This window comes from Apteryx mantelli, chromosome Z (genome assembly GCF_036417845.1).
Source record: "Apteryx mantelli isolate bAptMan1 chromosome Z, bAptMan1.hap1, whole genome shotgun sequence".
NCBI lineage: Eukaryota > Metazoa > Chordata > Aves > Apterygiformes > Apterygidae > Apteryx > Apteryx mantelli.
In genome coordinates this window covers 497,522-524,305 of record NC_090020.1, presented here as the reverse complement: position 1 = coordinate 524,305, position 26,784 = coordinate 497,522, and the positions used below count along the sequence as shown (strand labels likewise).

The 26,784-nt window shown below is 38.6% G+C and overlaps 1 protein-coding gene across 2 annotated transcripts; it reads left to right on the top strand.

The window, feature by feature from the left end:
• Window positions 1-26,037, top strand: GNE (glucosamine (UDP-N-acetyl)-2-epimerase/N-acetylmannosamine kinase). Of its 2 annotated transcripts, none has more exons than XM_067315669.1 (12): window positions 1-48; window positions 6,116-6,324; window positions 9,732-10,183; window positions 11,470-11,622; window positions 12,084-12,296; window positions 12,968-13,055; window positions 14,179-14,389; window positions 17,979-18,108; window positions 22,173-22,394; window positions 23,398-23,580; window positions 24,280-24,396; window positions 25,066-26,037. In XM_067315669.1, exons 2-12 carry the CDS (start codon window positions 6,161-6,163, stop codon window positions 25,299-25,301), a joined length of 2,169 nt encoding a protein of 722 aa, XP_067171770.1. In that variant the 5' UTR covers window positions 1-48; window positions 6,116-6,160; the 3' UTR covers window positions 25,302-26,037. The 2 variants fall into 2 exon arrangements, with proteins under 2 accessions (XP_067171770.1, XP_067171771.1); XM_067315670.1 differs by lacking the exon at window positions 1-48 and adding an exon at window positions 435-454.
• The last annotated feature ends 747 nt before the right edge of the window (window positions 26,038-26,784 follow it).

The following is a 26,784-nucleotide window of genomic DNA, read 5'->3' as shown; positions in this document are numbered from 1 at the left end:
TTGAGCTACAACCGCCGCCACTGCGGCCCCGGCGCGGCGCGGACCGAGGTGAGGGCGAGCGCGGCGGGGCGCGGCGCGGCGGCAGCGACCGGAACCGGGCAGGGGGCGACGGGGCGGCGGCAGCAGCGCGGAGGGCGGCGGACGGGAAGGGAGGAAGCCACGGCCGCGCTGTATAACGGTCCTGAAGTGTGAGGGGGGGCTCTAACAAAGCCGGCGGTAGCCACGCCCCCAGAGCTGCAGTCGTGACGGGTCGGGGGAGGGGGAGAAGCTTCAGCGCATGCGCGGCGGCGGCCGAGGGCGTGGCGCCGCCGATGCGAGAGGACTGTACCTGCGGCGCATGCGGGCTGGGACACCGCGGACGGGGCAGTGCTGCGCGCGTGTGCTGGGGGACTGGGCGTGCAACGGGGTGAATGCATCACGCTGGTAGTGGCTTTTTATCAGGCGTTTTACTGGGGTAAACCTTTTGCATTTTCATTAAAGCGGTTTCTGAATTTTCTCAGCAGCCTGTGTGTTCCTTAGTTGCAGCTCTTTGCAGCTAATGTGCTGCAGAGTTTTAATACAAGTACTAAATATAATTCTGTTCTGTGGCTTCCTGAAACCTAACGTTAGCTGAAGTTGAAATGCACTTTAAATAGCATGAATTGCTTTTGGTTCTAGTCAGCCTTTGCTCTTTCTCCACATCTACCCCCAACATTGTTTAAAGACATCATTATTGCAATCAATAGCTGCTGTAATTAAGTGTGCTGTGTGTTGCTATGAAGATGTGTGATCAATCCATTCAGTTTCTCCTTGATGAATAACTGCTGTGAATAGTAAGATTTTTTGACAGTCTTAGTGTTTTAGGGGATTGTATTTTCTGGATTTGGATTGGACACTTCTAAAATCTTAGACACTCCTTGAGGATTAAGGAGGATGGAAAGCTTATTTTTGTTAAAATCGTATTTTGCATAAATGAAAAGATAACAGCTTTTTCAGAGGAAAAATGGTGGTTCTGGCTAAGACAGGTAACTTGGAATAAAGAGACTTTGGGTATGCTCACTTCGTCACTACATTATTCTGTGCCTTTTTACCTTGGCTTTTCAGTCTTTATCATACAGAATATGTATGTAGCATTGAATAAATACAGGAGTCTTGTATGAGGTTTGCTTCTAATTATAGTAACATTATTCATGCAGTTTCAAAGACAAGCTTACACAGATGTCAGAAGCTGCCTTTGTATCTTGAACATTATTTTATTTGAATTACGAACTGGTTTTATGTATGCAGTCATACATAAATACATACATAAGAAGTCATACATGAGTCCTGCTCAGAAGCACTTCCAAAGCAAAGTTGGTTTAAGAAAGAGGAGGCACTGGATCTATTTGATTCTAGTTAATATAGTTTAAGGTTTGGCTTAGTAGTATGGGTATATAGTACCATGCTCTCTGACCTAGATTTGCAATGCATCCTGGATCCTGGAGGAATTCTTTCTTACAGCTTCAGCCTGAGGCACTGAATTTCTTATATACCTGTAAAATATTTTAAGTCTGTTAAGTGAAATTAAAGGCAAGACTAAATTAAAACCTTCCTCATATGCATACATAACTGCAGATATTTTCAGCATGAGGAAATAAAAGTGTAAAACCATGATCAATTACTGTGTATTTTTGACGTAAAGGTCAAATATAACAGAAGGAACTTAATGCAAACAGATTAAAATTATTTCTTTATGGCTGAATCCACAGAACATGGCCTAATTTGCCATGACAATAATCACATGCTGGAACTTTCGCTATATTTTTGCATTATTTGTGTAGTGCATTGCATGCTACACAAGACTGTCATCTAATTTTGTGTCTGCTCCACAAGAATACAACTTGAGCCATCTGTGGTAGCTAAGACACTACTGAAGATATCTCTGTTTTCCCCACAACAAACTTCTATTGCTGAGAAAATTTGCCTAAGTGTAAAAAACAAAATTAAACATGGTGTAAAAGGAACATGAGATTGGACGGTCGACATTGTAATGGAATAGTGTACACATAGGGCTAATATATATCAGCATTTTAGAGTAGTAGAGAATACTGGGAATTAAGCCTTTTGCTTATTTAACCTCCCATTTCAGGTGAAGAATTAAAATACAGTTTAGTGATTCAAGAGTTAAGCATGATTCACAGCTCATTTGTTTAAATGAAGAAGTAGGTGTAGCTAGCTGTTGTAGGTAACAGATGAATTTGTTTTTGCACATGGCAAATATATAAAATGAAAAATGGTGGTAATAGCAAACCAAGGGAACCACATGTCCTTATACCAAGAGGAAGGAAACTCCTTTTTTGGTGCTCAGTTTACCACAAAGGTTAACTCATTAATCCTATCCTCAAAACTAGGCTGAAGTCAGGATTTTAACATTTTGAATTGTGGGAAGGACAATGATTCCTGGCAGATAGTATAACCTGTACAGCCATAGTCCTCATGTTTTACATTCAGGTCTTGAGAAACTGAAAATGGATTTAAAATTACATTTTAAGATTTTTTTTTACTGAGAAGTCTTCTGAAAAAGGTTCGATCATTGTTTTAAATGTAAGAAGCAGAGTGATTTTAAATCTTTTTTGTCATTGTTCGTTATTATCCAGATATGGTCGTTTTTGTTAGCTTTAATAAAATTAAAAGGAAGCTGAATCTACTGCCAAGCAGACTATTTAACTTCTACAAGTAAGAGTTTATATCCTTCTACCTCTGACAGTGGTAGAAGACAGCCTGTCTTGTGAAGGCTGCTTGGTTCTTTGTTTTCACTTTTGCTGCTTACATCATGTTCAAATGTAAAAGGACTTTCAATATGTACCTCTCAAAAGCCTGAGCTTTTTAGATGTAGGAATGGTTTGCTCTTGTGCCCTTGAAATTTGGCAGGTAAAATCTAATTCTTAAGACAGAATAATTTCTTGGCAAGCTAAAAGTGGAGCTTAACCGTACGGCCTCTCAACATAATGCCAGATTATGAGTTAGACTTTGATGCTTTCTGGCTTTCAATTAATTATTCAGCGTGGGAACATTCCTGTTGTGACAGTCTTATCCCTTGGGTTTGAGATGCCCGTACCACACACCGATCATCAGCCTATGACTTGCCAGCATGGTAGCACTCCAGAAATATGAGGCAACAGAAAATGTAGTTTATGAATTCAGTTCTGTGTAGATCCTGGCATATCAGCTGCCATTCGTGTGTCCAGTTCTGCTTACAGCACCAACCCGGTGCAGAAGCAGAGATTCCAGCGATGTGGGAGATGGCTAAAGGAGATTAACAGTGTGGTCAGTTATCCTTAATAAATCATTTGTAGAATGATGCAAACGGAGGGAAGCTGTGTTTCTGGAAAGGAACATGCTGTATAGCAGCTGCTCGGGAACAGCTTCCCGAGTTACCAAACCAATGGAGAGGACAGTGCTGTTGTATTTCAGTCAGAGAGGGGTGGTCCCAGTGAGTTAGTCTGGAAAATGTCAACTTCCATTTGCTTGCGTTAAAACTGGAATAAAATTCTGACTTAGCATTAGATTCATACCCAAAAGATGGTACTTGTTTAAAATAGTTATTTGCAAAAGGAGAACCATAAAAAACTTCTAAATAGCTGGTTTCATTACCTCTGGTGGCAACTTGACTGTTTCTATATGGGGGGGGGGGAATTGGGTTATTTCGGGGAATTTGTTGCTGTATGCTTTTTTTTTTTTTTAATAAGTTGTTCTTCAAAGTATCTTTTTCCAATTGCTACATTTAAAACAAAACAAACAAACAAAAAAAACCCAGCAAGGTAAAATGCCCGGCTGTGATAGGTAAACATTAAAACTGACTACATGGTTTAATCAGCTACTAAACAATCTGGAAAATAGGATTAGATGAAACATCTTGTTACAGTAATAGTTCATCTTGCTTGAAAAATACTGAATTCCTGTAGCATTTTAATTGTGAGGGTGCTTTTTTTCTTTTTTTTCTTTCTTTTTTTAAGACTGCAAATTGCATGATGATTATTATCGTCCTTATTTATCTACTTGTCTCCAAAAGTTGTTGTCCTACTGTAACTTAATGTATTATTTAATGTCTTGATGTACTTTGGCCTGCAAAAGAGTATGGAAGGGATTAGAAGTCAGTATATAACTCTTTTATGTATTTTGCCTCACCAAAGAGTGCTTAACAGATGCACAAACTGACTGAAGCAAAAGCTGGAAAAGTCATCTGGTTTCCTTGTGATAGAAGGTAGTGACTGCAAATGAAGGTACCCTGTTGCTAGAAGTAGGTATGCCAGTATCAAGACACTGACGGCTATCTCTATATTGGACTAGTGTGATCTAGTTGGATAATGCAAGTGTTTGTGAGCTATTAGGATTAAATTGTCTCAGTAAGTCATCAAGTTGAATAGCCTGTTATTTCTTCAAGAACATGCTTGTCTGATACTACCACTTGTAATTGGGAAGGAAACAATTTAAGAGTTTCAGTGTGTGCAGATATTAGACATTAATTGCGCCCTCCTCTGGTGGCATAGGACAAACTGAGGTTCACTGTTATGGTGAGAAGTAAATAGGATCTTTGCAGTATTTGTCTGGGACATCCAATTGAAATTGAAAGTTTTTTCAAGTTGCAAATAAATTACCTAGGGAAATTAGTGTCCTGGAAGATAGTATCCAGGGTCTCCTTCCACAGGCCTTCCGGATTAAGGAGGCGCTTCCCACAGCACTTCGTATTAATATTCTAGGTCCCTTGGTGAACAAACAAACACACATAAACGTGATTCCTTTTAAAACAGATCACATTTAATGAGCCAAATACAGCAGTATGAATTCTAGTAGCTTTGTAAAAGTTCACCTCCTATGCCTTACAGCACAGAAGGTCTTTTCCCCCTCTTCTTTCTGTGCCAGCATTTGTCTATAATACTGCAAGCAGATTTCTTCCTCAATTTGCACTACACAATAACTGTGATCAGCTGCTTTTGCAGTTCCTAGAAAGCCCAGTGTGAGTTTGTCACTCCAACCACATTTTGCAGAAAGGCATTAGGTAAGGGTACCTGCTGAACTCCAGCCTGCTTTGTCAGGATCTTGACAGACTTGATGCCAACTCACTAAGGACCATGAAGTTTCCATAAGCCATTTCTTAAAATTTTTCTTTAGAACCTCTCAAGTTGGTAATTTCTAGTCCTGAGAATTTCCTGCAAACAAGAAGTTCTAATTGTTGACTGTGTTTCCCCAGGGTAACTCAGCATCACTCTGTCCCCAGATCCCCTTTTTGTTTCTGCTGAGTGGCAAGACACTTGATTCAGCTGGTCAGCCAAGCCTACTGAAATATGTTCCCCTGAGCCCAGTGTCTACTAACATGAAATCATAGCTAGCAAATCTGTGTGTACCAGCAACTACCTTCCTACATGGAGAAGAAGAAAGGTTTTTTTGCAAACTTAGTTTTCCAAGGTCCAAGTTAATCTTGTGGAAGCTCTTAGAAGACTTAGCTATGTATTGGGACATAGTTAGGTATAGGTAAGAATGATTTCATAGAAGTGTTAGTGTTAAAATGGAGTTAAGTGCAGTTTTTTTCTAGTCAGCTCCAGATAAGGGGTGAGATCAAAATCAAACTGATAGTTTCAGGTTCAGTTTCGTGCTACATCTCACTTGCATAATGTTTGTGGACTGTTTTTAAAGTAGTAGAGGTCTGATTTCAAAAACTGCTTTCTTTCATGTTCACAGAATCTGTCAATGGATGTATCTCTTAGGAATTTGTTCCATTTCGTGGTTTTGGAATAGGAGTTTTTTTTTTTCTTTTACTAAGGCACCAATAATTTTCCACTTATGTAGAGGTTCTGTCTGAGCACTGTTTACTGTTTAAGTACTGTTGAACGTCATAATGTTTAAATATTGCTTATATAGAATATTTAAATATTGTTTATAGAAATGAAGATAGCAAAATTAAAAGCTTAGCTTAAAAATCTGTCCTTTTCTTCTAAAATCTTTTCATAATAGGTACGATGGGGTACCAGTTGTCTGTTATCAATGGCTAAAGTAGTACATGTCTATGAATCTGTGCTGCAGTTGTATATGCTATCCATTAAGTGTGCCATTTAATAGCTGTGAAGATTATTAGTAATGCTTTCTTTCTATTTTTCAGGAACTGTATTTCAAGAATCTTTCAAAACAGAAACAAAAGGAAATCATGGAGAAGAATGGAAGCAACCACAAACTTCGTGTTTGTGTTGCTACTTGCAATCGGGCTGATTATTCAAAATTAGCTCCCATTATGTTTGGTATTAAGGCAGAACCACAGTTCTTTGAGCTTGATGTTGTAGTGCTTGGTTCCCATCTGATTGATGATTATGGGTAAGATGGATTTTTGTATCTCTGCCATTCTGTTGCTGGTACGTTAGTGAAAACATCAGGAATATGCATAAAAAAATCTTGTCATCATAAACGTACATAACCAAATTTTACATATCATTTTTTCAGAATTTTTTTATTTCATTTTGGAGATCTTTCTGGGATTTTGTGTTCTCCTTTCAAACCAGTCCTGGAATAATATCAGATTTCATAAAGCTTTATATGAGTGCAGTAACTGAGATCTTCCACAGGACCAAATGAAGTGAGAAACTCAATTCATTCATATTTCCTTTAGAATCTGATGATAATCAAATGAAAATAGATTACATTTTTGAATTTTCATGGAGAAAACATACCTACAGTTATTCTGAGTTGAAGCTCTTCTGCTTTGCATAAATAGTTACTGGAGAAATTCCATATCCAAGGGGAATACTGTCATTTCTGACCTTCAGGACAGGGGTGAGGGGCTTGTCTCTTCTTGACAATATGAAAAACTAACAGACATGTCAGGTAGGATTCAGCAGCAGATAGCAGGGTCCACTCTAGAACACCCTATAAATAAATAATCAGAGCACCTGCCAGGGAGGGTGGACTGTCTTGGTCCAACTCCCTGTTCCAAAGGAAGGACTGCAACTTGAATCTCTCATATTCTAGACGAGTATTTTCATATGTGCTGGGGAAAAGAGAGAAGGTAAAGGAACAGCATGTGTATCCTCACTGAAGGTGGTGGGGTTGAAAGACACATTTTTGCAGCCTATGAGTAAATATATATTACCTGTCAAAAAAAGGAAGACGAAGAAGGCTAACATGGCTTAACAGTAGGGTAAGGGAGTGTCACGCTATGACGGTTCAATAGTAACAACTGAGACAGTAACATAATAAAAATTATGTTTATTTCCTCATGCAAGCTCTCAGATTAGTAACACCCATTAAAATAATGTGATTACTAATTTAGAAAGGATAACCCAAAACCATCGGTTACTGCGCTATTAATTGGAAACACTGCTTATCTCTACTTGAAAGCTAGTTTGTTCACTCTCTTAGTGAGAGGACTCTCAACCTTGAGGAGTTACCTTAACCCAGTGTCCCAGGAAATGGGGTGTGTGGGGGGGAATACTCACGGTCCAGCTGGAGAGGATGATCAGGTAACGCTTCCATCCCTGCTCAAACTCTCTTAGCTCCCGAGTCTCTTTTTATAGGGCTGGGGCTCTGGGCAAACACTGCTTTTGCTGACTTTTGCAAGCTTCACAATCACGGGACTGTTTGTTTGTCTGCTTGGAAAGACCCTGTTAGCGAGGCAAGACCACAACACCTCCATATCGCTTCTTCCCTCCCTGGGGGTCCATGCAGATTCCAGGTGGCAGACTTCTTTAGTCTTGTTAATTCTTCTATTCCACAGCCTTGCACTTATCTGTTGGCAGACTTTAGTCCTGTTAACTTTTCTATTCCACGGCCTTGCACATATCAGTTCTGGCACATATCAGTAGGCAAACTTCTTCAGTCCTGTTAACTCTTAACTTGCTTGTCAGGGAGATTGTTAGATATAAGAGTATATCCTTCAAAGTTGTATTCAAACAAGAAAAACAGAAATATAAATTCTAACAGGCTAACCACAATAATGCAAGCCAAGGAACTACTTGAAAAAGGCATAATCACTAGCAGCACATCCTTCTTCAAACATATCAGAAGCAGGAAAACTATCAAAAGATTTGTAGAGCCAGTAGATGAATGAGCCAGATGATTGAGTTGTAGAGTTAGTATACAAGTAACACTCAGAGATGATAAAACCATCACTTAAAAATTAAACGTTAATTTTTTGAATCTCTGTTCAGTGAAGCCTGGATTCCTTGCTGGAACCCAAAGCATGCGTCTCAAATTCAGTTTTCAGTGGAGGGAGTTATAAAACAATTAGATATGCCTCTGGATCACTCGTGGAAGAGTTCCATTTCTGTTCTGAAAAAAAGATCCAGGAGTCATCTGGGAAACTACCCGTAGCCCAGCTATCCATACTAGGCAAATTGGAAAAAACTGTTGTAAGCGATGTATTTATCCATGTGTCCAGCAAAGCTGCTATACTGATGATGAGTCACACAGCTTTCCTGAAAGGAAATCACGCTATGTCTATTCTTTGAAAGACTCTAGAAACACACGGACGAAAGAGTTTGATTTCTCAGGGTTTCCAGAGCACATTCAGCAAGGTTCCTCATTAAAGGTTTCTACAAAAACTTAATGGACATGGTATATGAGGGAAGGTCTTAATATGGACAAGCATGTTCTGTTAAAATCTTTTAACAACTAGTTTTCTCAATAGAGGAGGATTACCAGTGGAGTTGTGGGAATCTTTCTTGGCACCTGTGACATTCAGTGTAGTTGTGAATGAGCTGGGAAAGGGAGTGAACAGTGATGCAACAAAGTTTGGTGCTGATGCTGAGCTGTTCAAGGTTGTAGAAATGAAGGCTGGTTATGAGGAGTTTCAGAAGGCCCTAACTGAAGTACTAAGTGATCGAATAGTAGGTGAAGTTCAGGGCAAATAAATGAAAAATCATGCGAATGAGGAGAAGAAACAATCCAAACATTATTTATGCAGTGAAGAGTGCTCATTGACTGTTAGTGTCCAGGAATGATATTATGGACATCTAATTGACAGAACTTTGAAAACCTCAAGCCAATGATAAGCAGCAGTCCAAAAGTAACTCAAAAGACCAAGAATTATCAAGAAAGAAAGAACAAATGGAAAACATCATTACGTCACTGTAGGCATCTGTGGTATATCCACATCTTGAATTCTGGGCATAGTTCTTGTTTGTTTGCCATTCCCCTCTACCTCTGTGCTTCAAGATACTGGAACAGGAAAAGGTACAGAAAGAGACAACAGTGATGGTCAGAGCTGTGAAACAGCATTTGAACAAGAAGCTACTAAATACATTAGGGGTCTTTAGCTTAGAGTGTAAAGATAAAAAGAGGTCTGAAGAATCCTCACAGGCTTACAGAAAACAAATAGGAAGTAATAGCTCAGTGTCTGTTCTAGTTCATGAATGGGAGACATCAAATGACACTAGAACATGACAGAATCGAAGCAAAAGAAGATGGTTCTTCACATAAGATGCGATTAAGCTGTTGAATTCTTTGCCACAGGTCATTGTAGATGCTAAAGATTTAACAAGTTTGAAAAAGTGGCTGGACAAATCCCTTCAGGAATATTTTTATGTACAAAGAAGCTGCATATCCCACTGGCAGTGGGAGAAGATCACTGTATGCTTCTCATATTCTTCTGCTTAAGTACACACTATTGGCCATTGTTCAAACCCAGGACAGTTATTCGAATGTTGTTGTATACAATTAGTTTGTCAAGCTATGTTGCTGTAAAAGCAAATTGTATTTTACTCTAAACCTTTTTTTCTTCTCTTCAGTAACACCTATCGAATGATTGAACAAGATGACTTTGACATTCATACAAGGTTGCACACTATTGTGAGAGGCGAGGATGAGGCAGCCATGGTGGAGTCAGTGGGCCTTGCATTGGTGAAGTTACCAGATGTCCTGAACCGCTTGAAACCTGACATAATGATAGTGCATGGTGACAGATTTGATGCTTTGGCACTGGCCACTTCTGCAGCCCTGATGAATATTCGAATTCTTCACATTGAAGGTGGGGAAGTCAGCGGGACCATAGATGACTCTATCAGACACGCAATCACCAAACTGGCCCATTACCACGTATGCTGCACAAGGAGTGCAGAGCAGCATTTGATAGCCATGTGTGAAGACCACGATCGCATCCTTTTAGCGGGATGCCCCTCATATGACAAGCTTCTGTCTGCCAAAAATAAGGACTACATGAGTATTATACGCATATGGCTAGGTGAGTAGTCCACTTCATTATGTGTTTCATATTTCTTTCAAAACTAGACCGACTTAGTAACTAGGTTTTCAACCTGTTGTCCCTGAAGCCTTGAGGATCTGTTGACCAGTGTCTCTGAGGAAAGTACAGGATAAGAAAAAAAGACAGGCTTCTTGTCAGTAAGCTGAAGTTTGCTTAATTGGAGATGATTATGAACCCACTTCTTCTCAAAAACCTAGTTTCTTTGCTGGTTGTATTGCTTTATTTATAAAGTTTCTTTAAAAACATTTCAACTTTTGTTCTGCCTTGTATAGCTGGAAAACTACAAACCTATCGCAGCAAGCATCTGTTCTTTTTGTCAATGGAAAAAATAACTGCTTAAATTGGTAATTTCTTTGATAAGACCCATTTTTAAAATTGACTTTTTCCTATATGAACAGTTATCATGGTATAAAGCATGTATCCGAAAAGAATCAGAGCTCTTCAGGGCTAATTTAAAAACATTAAAGGGAATTTATATTCTGAACATTCTTTTGAGGAATGCATTGCAGTAATGCAACATACATCAAAGACTTTCAGTGTTTCATATCCTTTTGCTTACAAATCATTCCTGCAAACAATGGAGTTTTGTGTTCGCTTTTTATTTTGGACAAGAAATCTCCTATAAGATATGTTAACCTGTGCAGATAGAAGCTGGAATCTTGTTGAATCAGTAGGTGAATACTTTGCAGATAAAGTTTTCAACAAATGTGCAGAAAGAAGTAAGACTGTGTCTCTTCCATTTTTTCTTTTAAGCAATGGGAACAAAGTCTTTGCTTGAGTATTGGAGAACTGACAGAAATCCTGAGTAATGAGTCATAGTGAGAATTAAATACCACAGTATGAGTGATACCTATCTGGTTGCTGTTGTGAAACAGTCTTGCAGGTAGATCCTGGTCTTACTGCCATTGCTGTAAGTTGAGAGCAACTTCAAGGACTTTCACATTATTCCAGATTTGCACTGATGTGAGAACAGGCTCTCCACTCTGGTGTAGTCTTGCAAAGTTTTAGGGGAAGGCCTGCGAGTTAACTTTGTGTTGGCCTTTGACAATAGCAGTTATGGGTCTTACTTAGAGAGGCAAAAAATAAAATAAATCCTCATGTTACTTCCTTGAGTTTTACTGTAGCATTGCAATTCACGTGCTAAGATATTCTATTCAATGCTTAGACAGTTCAGGCATTCACATCAGTAATTTGAAAACTAGGTCCTCCATTCCTCTTTCCATTCTCTGCCAATAAAAAACTCTTCTTGGGCTCTATTTGAACAGGTGAAGATGTCAAATCCAGAGATTATATAGTTGCTCTGCAGCATCCTGTAACCACAGATATTAAGCATTCCATAAAGATGTTTGAGCTGACGCTAGATGCACTCATCTCCTTCAACAAGAGAACGCTTGTTCTCTTCCCCAACGTGGATGCAGGTGAGTAAAATTGGTACTGATGCCTTTGTGACAGTGTGATGGCTAACAAACTAGCTTTAAAGAATACATTGGTTCTTAGGGAGTGCTTTCAAGCCAGAATGTCCAGCCAGGTGGAAACAGCTGGATGATCTCAGTATAAGGTGTGCATCCACTGCAGCTCTATGGTCACATTGCAGGACATCTCATATTTTCAGTCTTGGGAGGAAGATGAAAGGAAGCCATGTGACACCCGGAAGTGACATTAGTGCTCCTGCATTAACCAAAACTTATACAAAGACTTCTCCAGTGGATTTTGGGATCAAATGTAGGCGAAGTTGCCCAGCTCTAAAACTTGTGCAGTGGGGATAAAAAAAGTGAACAAGCTGGCAGTTCAATTGACTCCTGTCAGCTCCTTTGCATGTTGAGGCTTTCAGTTTAACAAAAAAATCTGAATCATTTGTTCATACCCTGTTTTTCTGTAGGAAGCAAAGAGATGGTTCGGGTGATGAGGAAGAAGGGCATTGAACACCATCCCAATTTTCGGGCAGTAAAGCATGTTCCATTTGACCAGTTCATTCAGCTAGTGGCGCACGCTGGTTGTATGATCGGTAACAGCAGCTGTGGTGTTAGAGAGGTGGGAGCATTTGGCACACCTGTCATCAACCTGGGGACACGTCAGACAGGAAGAGAAACAGGTTTGCTTAACTACTTTAATTTTCTCAGAGTTCTGAGTTTCTTTTGTTCCAAAGGATAAAGTCAAACAGATGCTTGCCAGACATCATCTTGCAGTATCAGTACCATATTATTTTTGACCTATTCTAAAGCTTCACTGGCTATTCTTGTCATCATGTCAGTGATGCTATTGTGTTTTATACATGGTTTTTATCTACAGACCAGCTCAAATAAAACGTATTTCCATTTGTAGTGGCTTCCATTTGCCAGAATAGACAACTAATATTTGTCCTGTATAGTTACTCTGGCGTTTGACATGTATACAGCTTTCACTTTAAAAATACAAATTCCAGTACTTCAGAAAGTGTCTGTATTGTGATATTTCACAGTCTTGCATATTCAACAAAAATAGTTGTTTACCTTCTGTTTTCATCTGTGCTCTTATTTATGAGAATTGCATTGAAAGCTGATCTTCTACCCTCCAGTGCTTGACACTGTACCATGGGAATCACTATGGCTTCAATGGGAACATGAGTAGGCATAGAAAAGATCAAGAGTAATGTCCATCTGGCTGGAGTCATTCCTGCTCAGAGCACACAAAATTAATTATTTATTCATTTATAAAACAGTTCTTATCATCTAATATCATTTAAGTAGCTGACCTGTTCTGTTATGTTCGTTTTTTGTCGTCTAGGTGAAAATGTTCTTCATGTTCGTGATGCTGACACACAGGATAAGATTCTGCATGCTCTGCAGCTTCAGTTCGGTAAACAGTATCCATGGTAAGTGCATTTGTTTTGCTTCACAGGGCATGTTAAAGCAGTGGAGAAAAAAGCACTCAGTCTTGAGGTGGTTCATCATAACTGACCAGGATATTTTCACCGCACTAATATGAAGCTACAAATTGTTTTTCATTTTATGTGGCTCATTCAGAATCATAGTGCAGTGTCCTGTGTGCAGATTAGTACCTATAGAGCAAAACATTACTAGTAATGTTTTGGTATAACTAATACTTTAACATCCAACAAAAAGTCAAGAGGTCAGAATGTATCTGTGAGCTTCAACTAGCGTGATTTATGCAGCTTGTTCCATAGCAGTAGTATAGGAGAGAACATCCCGTCTGCCCATATTTGACTTCTTCTGCTTGAAGGACACACTACTTTATAGCTGGCTGGACTTCCAGCATGCTTTCTAGAGAGACCTGATTATAGCAAGCTCCCAGAAGAGCTACTGGATTACAGCAAGATGCCTTCATTGGTCTTCACACAGTAGTGTTTGTAGTGTTGTTGTTCTTAAACAACTAAGTTGTTATAAACTTCATGAGATTGTATATGTTTAAGGGCAAGAACCAAGGGTATATTTGTTAAGAATCTCAATAAAGTAATGAAATTGAGTTGTGTTTTACTAAATGTCTGATGGCATATATGGTGATATTCTGAAACCAGACTTCTCTCTGTTGCAAACTGACATGAATTGTACCCTTTAAAATCATCTAGTTGTCGTCTGTATGATATCTTTTCTGGACATGTACCACCAGAAGCTCATAGTTCTTAATTCCAATAATTTTTAGAGCTTTATTATGCGAGTTTGTTCATTAAATCCTTAATTTTTCATTTAATTTTTTGGTGTCTTTAATATTCCAGTTTTTCACATTCCATGTTTCATATTACAAAATGGAGTTAATGTCAAACCTGCACAATCTGTTGAGTATTATCTTCAAACTACTGCATGTTAATGAAATATCTACCATATCCCATGCCTGGCTCAGGTAGTCTGAGGTTAAGTATTGTCACAGGAGACACGCCATAATTTTGTAATGATACACTGTTACAGCCTTGTCATATAAAAAACTTCATAGATTGTAGTGTTATACCTATTACAATTGATCTTTTTTTCATATTATAGCTCAAAAATATATGGAGATGGTAATGCCGTTCCAAGGATTCTGAAGTTCCTCAAATCTATTGACCTCGAAGAGCCACTGCAAAAGAAATTCTGTTTTCCTCCTGTCAAAGATAATATCTCTCAAGATATCGACCATATTCTAGAGACACAGAGTGCCTTGGCAGTGGATCTAGGTGGAACAAATCTCCGAGTAGCAATTGTCAGTATGAAGGTAAATATTCTGTCATGCTTTTATACATTCTGCAGGCTCTATTGGGTTTTGTGGTTCTTTTCCTACACTGGGGATGGACTGATGATAAACAAGACCTCCAATAAGGAGCAATCCTACCAGTTTTTGCTGTTAAGGGATATAGTAGATTTTCCCCCATTTGATGCCCCTCTTGTCAAGTCATGCTACAACTTGCCTACTGGTTTGCTCTTCCAAGTCTACTGTTTAACTAGCAAAGCCCATCTGCCAGTGCATGGCCCCAGCTGCTGCTTCTCTGTGCGAAGTCATACGGCCCTAGAAGAGTAGGTTAACTTTCAGATGTTTTAGTCCCCAAAACAAAGGTGCCTCAGTTCACTCTGCAGCTTTTTATGGCTCATACAAGAAAGCAAAGGTTCCAGGAGCAGTCTCCTTCCTTCCCAAATTGCCTTACAGAGCCATGTAATAGACACACAGAATGCTTCTGAACAACAATCAAGAGCTAGAAAAGCAGTTTACTGAAGAAGGGTGGTGGGTTCAGGGTGGGTGGGTTCAGGATGCAGAGTCTTTGCATCTCTTTTACCAACAGAAGAAAGGCTAGTAAAAAAATTGTTAATATCTTCCAAGGTCTTGCTGCATAGGAGCATAATCAGTAAGATAGCACCAGGCCTCGGCTGGCCTTAGTGTTCAGCGTAAGGCATCACACAATAGAGATGTAGACCAATTGGAGACAATCTGGAGAAGGGCCACAACAATTATTACAGACCTAGAAAACAAGGAAAGGTTGACGAAATGGAATTGGTTTGTCCAAAGAGGGAATGACTGAAAAAAAAGTCTTCAAATACGTAGAAGCCTTTTCCAAGAGGAAGAAAAAAATCTGTTTTACCTGTGCATGAACAAGTAGTAAAGGATTAAAACAACTGGAAGGGAAACCTCCAAAGTTTTTCTTAGTATCTAGCTTAGCTGTCAATGCAGTAGAAAGTTGGAATAGATAATCAAGAAAAGAGTGGTATCTATCTTCATCACTAAACAATTAAGAAGAGGTGAAAAAAAGTCTCAAGAACGCCATAATTAAAGTTTGTTGATCTTGCATTGGTAAAAGAGAGTGGATTAGAATCACATGATGATCTTCTGAAATTCCTTCTAGGGTTTTGACTGGTTGTATTGACTGTGATTTTTTTCTCTTTGATGTCTGAAAAGAGATGCTTGATGGTTTAATGGCATCCTCAGTATAAGCAGCATTTGGTACATATGCTAGAATTCCTAGGTACTTTAAAGACTGTATGAGTTTTGAGTCCAAAGTGCTTCTCTTTCTGTGAAAAAAGACCTTTCAGCCTTCTGAAATAAGCTTGAAATGCTTTAGAGGCTGTATGGAGAGATGCTTAGGCTTAGGAGTATTTTGTGATTTAATGGATTCCATGCTCAGGAGCTCCTCAACTCATTTTCCTCCTAATGGCACAGTAGGAAGCTTTCTCTAGCCTCTACCATACAACTAATAACTATGCATGGCTTGTGTAGCTCTGCTATTTATAGGCAAAATATTAAATATCTTAAACACTTGCCAGCTAACTTAGAAAGATGAAAATTTATGCTTGGCAAAAAATATCAAATACTGAAGTCCTAAAGAATAGCATGTGAGGCAATCAAAGAGGCATAAATGTCACCCTGGTGCTAAATCACCTGTAAAGGCATCCTGTAATGAAATAAGTAAATACACACATACAATCGGCAGATTATCTAGACCACTAAAAAAAGGAATTTCTGTTTAAACTTGGAAGCTTGAAGCTCTTGACAAAAATGGGATAAAAAATTATTTGATGATGGTATAAATGTATTTGAAATAATTTTTATCTAGTTTGATTAATAGAAGGATACTTAGGACTGAAGAGTTTTAACTCATTTAGACACCTGTCCTCATTTTGGGGAAAACATAAAAACTGTGAACTAAGCGCTGTAAGGATTTGATTGAAATTGATGTCCAGAGGTTTTTAGCTTTTATTCTCAACAATGTTGGATATTTACTCCTACTGTTACACTGCGTGCCTCCAAATACCCAGATGAGTTGAACATAGTTACCCAGAAAGAAAAGCATGTTGCCTCAAGCAACCTGAAGGGCTATGAAGGTGGACCTGTTGTGGTCCACAATTTTTTCATTCCCTTAAAAGATGTCTGGTAGATAAGGTCTTAAAGAGAACTTCTAAGTATGACTTTTTTGAAAGTAAGAAAGACTGGCACTGGTAGAAACGAAACTATTGAAAAAAAAATCTTGTCTATTTTGGATGGTATAGCTTAGGGTGTCATTTATGAAAATTAAAACATTAGCAGTCAGAGCAAAAAGAAAATGATAGAAATACCATAATAAAGTCTACACAACAGCTGTAAGCATTTAACAGCATGTGGCAGAGCTGAAGGTACAGTTTTCTTTTCTTGAAGAAAATGACTGAGCTTTCAAGAGCTCTGGAAACAGTCCTTTTAAAAGTTGTTGTCTCTTCAGATAATTTGGTTGCTGCAACTGTGCTGTCCAATATAATTTCCTCTGATTCCTGTCCCGCTTCAAATCAAGAAGTAAAGAGGAGCCTAAAGTATAAGAAAAAACTAACCCAACTGCTGATGTAATGCTGAAATGGTGGGATCCAGTGCTCAAACATCAGGATGTTGGAATTTCTAAGTTATTTTGGTCGTACTGCGTATAGACTGACTTTGTTACTCCCTTGTCCATAGTTGTATTAATATACTGCTCTTCATTTATGTATAGTGTGGAGTACTCTGGATATAATAGAGAGAGAACACTGCTAGGCAAAATACCAGCTTCTCAAATTTCCTGGCCTACTCCTGCAAGATTAACATCACATTAATATTAGTTCCTAGGCACCCACAGTTTCAGCTGTGCACAATGAATGCTTTTATATGGCTGCGTGACTCCCAGGCTATAAAAATACTCCCTTCCTCCTGGACCTTCCCTCCCACACACAGCAGACGTCATGGTAGACAGTACTGCAGAAATTTTTTAAGTGACTCACAATCATAATTGCTTAGAAGAAAGATTATTTCTGAAGGGATAGTAATGTAAACTGAGCACTGAAATTCCAAGCATTTCTCTGGCTGACTCTCCTCCTGCTGGCTAAAAGAAAAAAAAAAAAAGACATATTTATGGCACCATGCAAAATTTCATGTAGTCAAATCAGAAACATTTCATTCTCAAAGCACTGCGGGTTTCTTTTGCCTTTTTTAGCGGTTGTTATGCTCTTACTTCTTTTAACGCTTGATAGTGTTGAATTTAACTGTATCATGGTTTACTCCTAACAACAGTTCCAGCAGCCCCTGTAATATTTCCTTGTACTGCCCATGTTGTGTTCTTTAAAATACATACTGTATTTCAGATGGGGGAGGTTGATTACAGAGCACCTCATCTTGCAAACTCTTCCCCCAGGCTGTCAGGAGTCTTCTTTCACAGAACAGCTTGTATGACCAGGACCAAAGGTCTACATCTATTTTTGTTTTTAAAGAGAAAAGTTGTGGCTCTGCATTTTTAAGTTGACCCGGAGTTGAAACTGAAAAGAACTTTCATCTTAAAGTTCATGTATATGGTGCAGATTTTGTTGTTTTTATTTTCTAGGGTGAAATAGTTAAGAAGTATACCCAGCTCAACCCTAAGACATATGAAGACAGACTAGAATTAATTCTGAAGATGTGTGTAGAGGCTGCATCAGAGGCAGTAAACCTGAACTGCAGAATTTTGGGAGTGGGTAAGTTAATGTCTCTTCTTCTGAGAATTTCACTAAATGAAATCACTACAGGTTAATTTAAAACACTTTTCCAAAACAGTGTATTTTGATGCTCTTAAATTATATTTCTGACATAGTAACTTTTTTAAATGGCTGTGACAATGAGAAGCTGATGATAATATCTGAAGTTGCCCCATTCTGTATGAGCTATGAAAACAATCTGCTAATCTGTAACAGTACCCAAGTCCTAAGCTACAACACCATGAATTTATAGTACAGGTTCCCTCGCTACAGAAAGAAACGCTATTTGTGCTGAATTATATGGTCTCTGACTTTAGGGTTGTGATTTTGAATGACATATAGACAGTTCTTCTAAAGGAAACTCATCTAAAAGGTACGGTATATAGCAGAAGTGGCTTTTCAAGGCCCTGCAGTGCCAGAAGTGCATGGCTAGATGCTTAGTGCATATTGGAACCACACTTGACACTCCTGCAGCCGAGTGCAGTTTTCTCTAGTGCCTGTCAGCCTTTCTCTGTGGCCAGGATCAGCCATGCAGCAGAACAGAGCAGAATAAAACGGCCAAAATGATATATCAGATTTGGAGCTAACAGAGATGACAGCAGTGTTTTTGTTCATTTCCATTTTACTTACAGTGTAGTAGAGATCCACTTTAAAGTATGTGTTTATATTATAACCAGTCTCCACTGCTTCAGTTTCATGATGACTCTGAGCTTTGGTCTGAGATACTACTTATTGATGTAAGTGTCCTGGATATTAAGGAGGGCATAAAATCCTCCTTCTATTTTGGCTGAGAAATGACCTGAAAAAAAAAAACCTATTTTGCTCCAGACCAAAACTTATTTGAATCACAAGGTAGGAAAAAAAGTTAATTTGAACTTTTAAAAGTATTTGTTTTTCAAAAAATGTTAGGTACCCAAAACGTGAAGAGAAATATGTCAGATCTTCAAATCAAATCTTTCAGACTACTTTCACTGTAAGTGAATCAAAGCTTCTCTTGTCCAGCTTCATTAGCTCCATAGTAGTAAACTTTTTTTAATGCCTTTACCTATGGAAACTGCAGTTTTTTCAGTGCTGATTCTGGTAGATTTCAAAAATAAGCCCTGCCCTTGGTAAGACAGATTGTCTCTCTTTAGGGGTGAAACAACCCAAGAACTGCATTTCTTAAACCCACTTGGTTTTGTAATATTTTTATATATATGCTAATGGAGGAGCATCTAACTGTCTTCCTCTTCTTGCTCTGAAAGGCACTTTGGACTTTCGGAACAACTAAGGAAAAGAAAAAGGAATTAAAAAAAGAAAAAAGAATAAAAAAGAAAATTAACTGCAAGAAAAACAAGCAACCTCTGTGAGAACAGTCTCATTTGCATCAGGAATACCTGCAATTAACAGCCTTAGCACTGGAAGAGAAGATTTCAGCTATATTTTGCTATCCAGATAAAGCTGTATTAGAAGATATAATTTACTGATTTTAAAAATTTCCTTTAGTAAATGTAGAGGAACACAGAAAGCTCACAGAGAAAAAGGCAGGTCATACCTAATCCCAGCTTCCTGATAATAAAGTAATGCAAAAGTGATCTCTAAATCTACAATATCCAGTGCTCTAAAGATTCAGTGGAGTGCTTGTTTGGTGTCCTGCAGCTCAACAGTACAGAAGGTTTGACAACAGAGAAAGTGGAATTATCCTGGTACATGCAGGGCACTGTCCCTTTGATTGTCATGTGGTATTGGGAGTACAAAGACTCCATCCAAGGAGCACCATGCAGTTTTCATGAGGAGTAGCTTATTTCTAAAACTGTAAGGAACTCTTCCATTTAGAGAAAATTCCTTTTTCTATAATTTCTGGAAAATAAAAAAAAAATCCATCCAGTTTCTCTGGGAGATTGCAGCATATTGCTGAAAGATGAAAGATACCTCAGGCATAGGTAGTACACATGACTGAACCACCCAGTGTATTTTATTCTGTCCAAATGCGAAATCCTGACAGCCTCACAGTTCCTGTAGAAAAGACAGTAAATCCTGCCACAGTCAGTATTCCAGACATCTGAGAACAGTTCATAGCCAGCTAGGTGTATTAGGATAATAATGTTACAGAAACTGGTTTACAGATTTTTTTTCTTTATATGGGGAAAGTTTGTTTGTCATTCTGCCAGAATTACATTTGTGTTTATTCTTCTGCCCATTTCCTTCTGTGACTGATAGCTTACTATTCAGTTATGAATGAGGGAGAAAGTTGTGCCACAAAATGAGAAACTTCTTACCTGGTTATTTTCTTTCTGCTAGCTGATTCTTGCCTCATTCAGCCTGCTCTCACAGTTTGGATGAGAATACTAGCTGGAATTGAAGTTTCTCTTTAGAGAAAGACATGTAATTTCCATAGGATTCATTAATATATTAGATTCTAGTTATTTCCTTAAAGCTAATAATCATCAGCTGGAGTGTTCCTATAACTTTGGAAGAATTTTTGCTAAACTGAACAGAAGGGCTGGACTTAGTCCTGGAGCCTCTATCAGTAACACTGGCTGTCTCCAGGTATCGTAGGTAGGGATACAAGTAATATCCATTGGTAATGAATGAGGAGAAGGAGGAAAGGAAACACAGATCTATATATGTTGCTTAGAGGTGCTTGTGAGAGCTATCTACTAGGCAGTAAATTTACCAAAAATACATTACCAGTACTACATTCTGTAATACAGAACTAGAGTGTTATCACTGTCCCAGTTACACTGGCAAGCACTTCTGTGATGACAGCACAGAGTTTCCTGAAGCAGCATTTAAGTTATCTATTTGGAGCTGATGGTAGAGTACCTTCTGGTATTCCTATACTCATTTACATCAACTACAGCATGAGTCCACTGGGAAAGGATTGTTCATTTTACCATATTGCAAGGTTTTTTTCCTAAACTGCTGTTCTGTTTTACAGGAAAATAATATCTTAATCATGCTGTCTCCTAGAAAAAGTTTCTGAGAAGAACAGCCCACAAGAGTACAGCCTGGCTCAATTTTGTTTGATTCCAAAGATTTGAGCAGAATTTATCAAAGCTAGAAAGAGTAGGCGTGTTTTCCTAACCTACTGCTGAGTTAGCAACTATTAAATACGGTTTTGTTGCAATATGCATTTATTTTTTTTTTAATCCTAGGGAGACCTTCACAGATTTTCAGTATTTTTCTGGGAGTAACATTTCTAGTAGGTACTTGCTGATAGATTTACAGTTAATTTATTTTTCATAAAGTGAGATTTTCATGGCTGTCACTGCTTTAGTGCTCAATTCAGCTGCAGGTCATGTGGCTTTTGCGGCGACTTTCTATTATAATTTTAACTAGGCAATAGGACTTTCTTTCACAGGGTCTTCTGAAATCTTTAGATAAGCTCCACAGTTATATAATCTCTGTACAAGAATAATGGTTAAAATGTTCAAACTTTGTTTTCTAGAGCTAAATATTTGTATAATAGGGTGGCCTACTTTTCAGAGGTACTCTCAGAGCCCATCAACCTTGGAATCCCCACCAATGAGTAAAACAGTACTAACCATGTTTCCATTCAGTAGACAACTCTCTCAACATAGTTTAGTACTTTCATAAGGAAAACATTGTATTTCTAAGTAGAACTTGCTACTCAAAGTCCAGTGATTATTTTTAGTCATTCCAAATCTGAAAAGGTATAGCAAATTTCAAGAAATTTTTACTATTGCATCGTTTAAGCAATTTATTCAGTGCAGTTTGTTATTATGTCTTTTATACAAGACTAAGAAGAAACACAAAGATTAAGTGATTTGCTGCAATATTGCCTGAAGTAAGAAGATGAACTCTTGATTGACTAATGCTGTTTCCCATCTAGTTCATCTTAAGATGTTGGGTGCATCTTCATCAGAGCAGTAGAATTCTGTTAATTTTCTGCATGTCAGAAACAGCACTGCCAGTAATACTTAGAGATTTTTACTTCAGCGGTTTTGAAATCTAGTATTGGAAATAAAAAATACTTCCTATTGCAAAGGGAAAAACAGATCTTTACTTCAAGGATTGCACGCACTTAGTTTTGCTTTCTCTCCTGTGTTTATGGGACTTAGGTATTTCCACAGGTGGACGGGTAAATCCCCGAGAAGGAATTGTGCTTCACTCTACCAAGCTCATTCAGGAGTGGAGCTGTGTGGATCTCAGAACCCCAATATCTGATGCTCTGCACCTGCCCGTCTGGGTGGACAATGATGGAAACTGTGCTGCTTTGGCAGAGAGGAAATTTGGTCATGGAAAAGGAGTAGAAAATTTTGTAACACTCATCACTGGTACAGGTGGGTAGATTACGGTGAAATGAAAACCGAAGTCCATATACTAGCACCATCACTCAGAGGCTCAGCTGCTCTTAAAAGCATAAACAATATCATTGTGCCTGCATTGTGCCTAATATATCGAGTTCTTTAAGCAAAAAATCCTCTGCCACTGTATCCATTTGTCCCATTTACAGTACTTTTTTTAACTTAGGCAAACGGAACATTTGGCATTGCATAAGCTGCACTGATAAAAAGAAGTTCTGCTGATATAGCTGTGCAGACAAACCATTTTAAGTAAGCAAAACCTGAGCAACTTTGGCTGGAATCATCTTGTGATTCAGCTTCATAACTTAATTTTCTTCCAGCTACAGAAAATACAAGTGAGATCAGAATACCTATCTAAAATAGCTAGATGAGCAACTTAGCATGACAAATTGTGTTTATTATATCTCAAATGCAAATGTGGGGTAACTTTTCTCCTTTGTTAAGTGTATAGTCCTTTAGAATGGTGGCAATGATAACTAGTTGAAGAATCCCCACCTGGGATTTGTGAAGGGGTAGAAGATTGCAGGTGTACGTGTTCTGGCTCATTGACATAGAGGTTACAGTCATTGTATAGATGTCTAACTAACTATGGTGTTAAAGCATCTTCTCTGAAATACAAAATTTTAAAGCCACTTGAAATATTAGCTTTGTGCATGAAGAGCAAGATTTGTCATAGTAGTCCTGAGACACTTGTGTCTAGGATGCCTCTTAGTACCTTCAGTAGGCTTGAGCATAAGCTTGGAAGAAAGGATGAACATTATATACCATTCTGTTATGTATGGATAGAAGGGAGCTATAAGTTTGCTTTCTAGGAATGTGTTGAACAGAGATGAGTTCTTCAGTAACCCGTCATTCATTTGGTCGCCAGTATAGAAGACCACCAATGCATGTATTTTATCTTCATTAGAATAAGCAAATGTGAAAGAATTGGGGCTGTATTTTATCTTTTTTACTCTCAGCAACTTTCATACCTTTGCAGGAATTGGAGGTGGAATCATTCATCAACATGAACTGATCCACGGCAGTTCTTTCTGTGCTGCTGAACTTGGGCATATTGTCGTGTCTTTAGATGGGCCAGAGTGTCTCTGTGGTAGCCAAGGATGTATAGAAGCATATGCCTCTGGAATAGCCTTACAGAGAGAAGCTAAGAAACTGCATGATGGTATTTATGTACTTCATCTTCAAAAAAAAATTTACATGGGTTTCTGAACTGCAGTATAGGCAAAATTTGCAAGGATGACATGAAAGAAAATGGGCATGCCTTCTTTTTTCCTGGAGGAGAGGAGAATGAGCATATGGGCAACCAGATAGAACTTCTTATCTGTGGACAAGGAGCTGCTGCTGCTGCTACCTTTGCAGTACAGTGCAGTTCTGTCTCAGTTAGTTATGGCAGTACCCAGGCAAGCCACACTTGGAACCTTTTGTCTCCTGATTACCACAAGCATGTAGGAGAGTTTTGCCTCTATTTTTTAAGCATGCCACAAGGTAGCCATTTTCTTAGGCATTTTGCAAGAAGTTTGGTTTCACAGTGGTTGTCTTTCAGCAATAGCTTCCCAGACTTGGATACGGATGAAAACAATTTATAATTTAGTTTATTAAGTTTTGGGGCTGGCAAGACTAGCGAATTATCATACTGCAACTGTCTGAATTTGAGGCATTGATTCTACGAACAATTCCCTGAATAATATGGATATGATTGCTTTGACTAAACTCAGGGGTGGGTGGATTTCTCAGCATCCAGGCTTCGCTCTGCAAGTAACAGAGATGTAAAGATCTTAACTGCCTGTTTCTCATCCTCCATCTCTTGCCTCATAACATCACCATGTTTTCCTCTTGGCTTTCTCTCCTCCGCTACAAACAGAGGATCTGCTTTTAGTAGAAGGAATGTCCATGAAGAAGGAGGAGGTTGTTAGTGCTGCACATCTCATTCAAGCAGCTAAACTTGGAAATGCAAAAGCAGACAGCATTCTCAGAACAGGTAAGACTGTAACACCACAAATGCATAGTTCCTACATTAGAGTTGAGGATCCCTGTATAATTACAAATGGTAATGGAATGTTAAATACCAGTGTTGGAGGAAATGTAGGCAGCTTGTGTATTATTTATAGAGTCCCTACTCCAGAGTATGGGAGGATGCAAAGTTCCTGCAAAAATCAGTTTGTAAGAAAGATCTCAATATTTGCATATTATTTTGGAATATTATGGGACATTTCATGATAGGCAGATGAATGCCTAGCATGAGCAAGCAAGGGCAATAAGCATAAACTTTACATGGGATGTTTTACTGTTTTACAAGCTTTAAACATAGTCCTCTTCCTCATACATAGCTGATAGCACAAAGATAGTAGAAAAATATTTTCCTTCTTTCTCTTAGATTAGAAGTGTGGTAATACATTGCTTTATCTTTGACATCTGTATCCCTGTATGATGCATTATCTTGCAATAAAATTGCCTTTTTTTTCCTTTTATTTTGAAAGAAAAATTAATGGCAAGCTGATATTGTTTTATAACAAACTCATAATTGTCTGCTATATGGAATAAAAAGCTTTCCTGACCACAGTGTTATTTACTGCTAACAGACCTATTTCAAGAACTGATGCTTGGACTGTTCTCTGTTACTTAATTTCTTAATCTGTATTTTTTTCAGCTGGGACAGCATTAGGCCTTGGAGTTGTGAACATTCTGCACACCATGAACCCCTCTCTTGTGATCCTGTCTGGAATTCTAGCCAGCCACTATGTTAATGCTGTTAAAGATGTGATACAGCGACAGGCTTTGTCCTCTGCTAAAACTGTGGATGTGGTGGTCTCAAATCTAGCAGATCCTGCTCTTCTTGGAGCTGCTAGCCTGGTACTGGATTACACTACACGTAGAACATACTAGGTACCAGGAAGAATTATACAAATGGACTCTTCAAATTCCTAATGGGTGGAGGGAATACTGTGCCCAGAATTTTTTCTTTGACCAGAGCAGCTACTGAATCAGAGTAGGGTTCCAAATAGTTAATCACTACTTCAGCAATTCCTAATTAAGGTGGTATCTTTTTTGTATTTTTTCTAAATTTTGTCCACGTTCATAGGAACTAATGTGCAATTCTGTTGTTTTTAATCACCTCTTTAGGCAAGGCCAGATGTTGCTTTAAGTGTAGTTGAATTATTTATGAACATATCTTGATGTACTCTGGGAAACAGATGTGGGGTGGTATGTCAAATTATAGCTAATGCTTCAGGTCCTACATCCTATTTCTCACCCATATGAAATGAAAAATCTAGAATTTGACTAGCTTTTTCCATTTCTAAGCTTCCACCCACAAGTAACTATGTAATCACAAATAGTAGGTAGTAGATTCAGTGGGTGGAAAGAAGAGAGACATTGCCTCTACAACCAAAAAGGCTGCATCTAAAAATTGTGGTTTATGAAGGACTTGGAGGAGGCAGTTATTTATTACAGCACCTTTAGAGGGCTGAGTCCCATTTTAGAAGCTTTGCATATGAAGGAAAAAGACTGTGATTTACTGAGTTTACAGACTGCCAGAGCTGTCTGAAGAAACTGACAAGCATAGCAGTGAGCATCTTCTTTGTCTTCTGACTATGGCCAGCAGTAAATTATTTGAATTTTATTGTTCTGGGCTTTTTGTTTGTTTGGTTTTGTTTGTTTGTGGTAAACTGCATGGGAAGGATTTAGTTTCTCAAGGGACTTGGTGAACTACATTTTGTCTCCCACAGCAGAGAGGGTGGCCAGTCAGCTGAACTCTAGTAATGTGATACTGCTGAGCATAAAGCCTCTGTCTTTCAAGAAATTTCATCCACTGCAGAGTTACACAGTGCATCTCCTCAGCAGTGTTGCTGACTGCAGGTATGTTGTTCTTGACCTGCATTCACCATCAGCTGGCGAGATGGAGAGTCAAATCTGAGGCCTGATCCTCATCTTCAATGCATTCAGTGGCCAAGGAGCAGCGTATGTCAAGTATCAATAAACACTTGCCTAAGGTGAACCATGGGTTGGTATGATACAGCAGGACTTTCTACCAGGAAGGTTTTGTATGAGGGAGATAAGACTGTCCTGGGATCTCATCAAAGGTTGAAGGCCACACAAATTAGCCCTCTTGACAGTGTAAGGCACATTTCTTTGACCAAACCTTCCTGACATAAATACAGTTCTGTCTTTATCCAGCTGTTCTTTAGCACACTCAAAATACTAGCAGAGTAACCTAATAACAATTACTTGCCACAAGGAAAAAATAAAAAACAGAACCACCTAACTGATCAGCTATCTCAGAAAGAAGACACCTGCCAGAGAAACAGTCACAAGACTGTCTTCTGCTCTGCATTTAATGATCTATTTTAACAACAACTAATTCAACCAC

What these genes read in the sequence shown, in the direction of transcription:
- GNE (XM_067315669.1), top strand. Translation starts at nt 6,161, where the DNA reads ATGGAGAAGAATGGAAGCAACCACAAACTTCGTGTTTGTGTTGCTACT. An exon ending in TAGCAATTGTCAGTATGAAG is followed by an intron (nt 14,390 to 17,978) that starts GTAAATATTCTG and finishes TTTATTTTCTAG; the next exon opens with GGTGAAATAGTTAAGAAGTA. An exon ending in AACACTCATCACTGGTACAG is followed by an intron (nt 22,395 to 23,397) that starts GTGGGTAGATTA and finishes ATACCTTTGCAG; the next exon opens with GAATTGGAGGTGGAATCATT.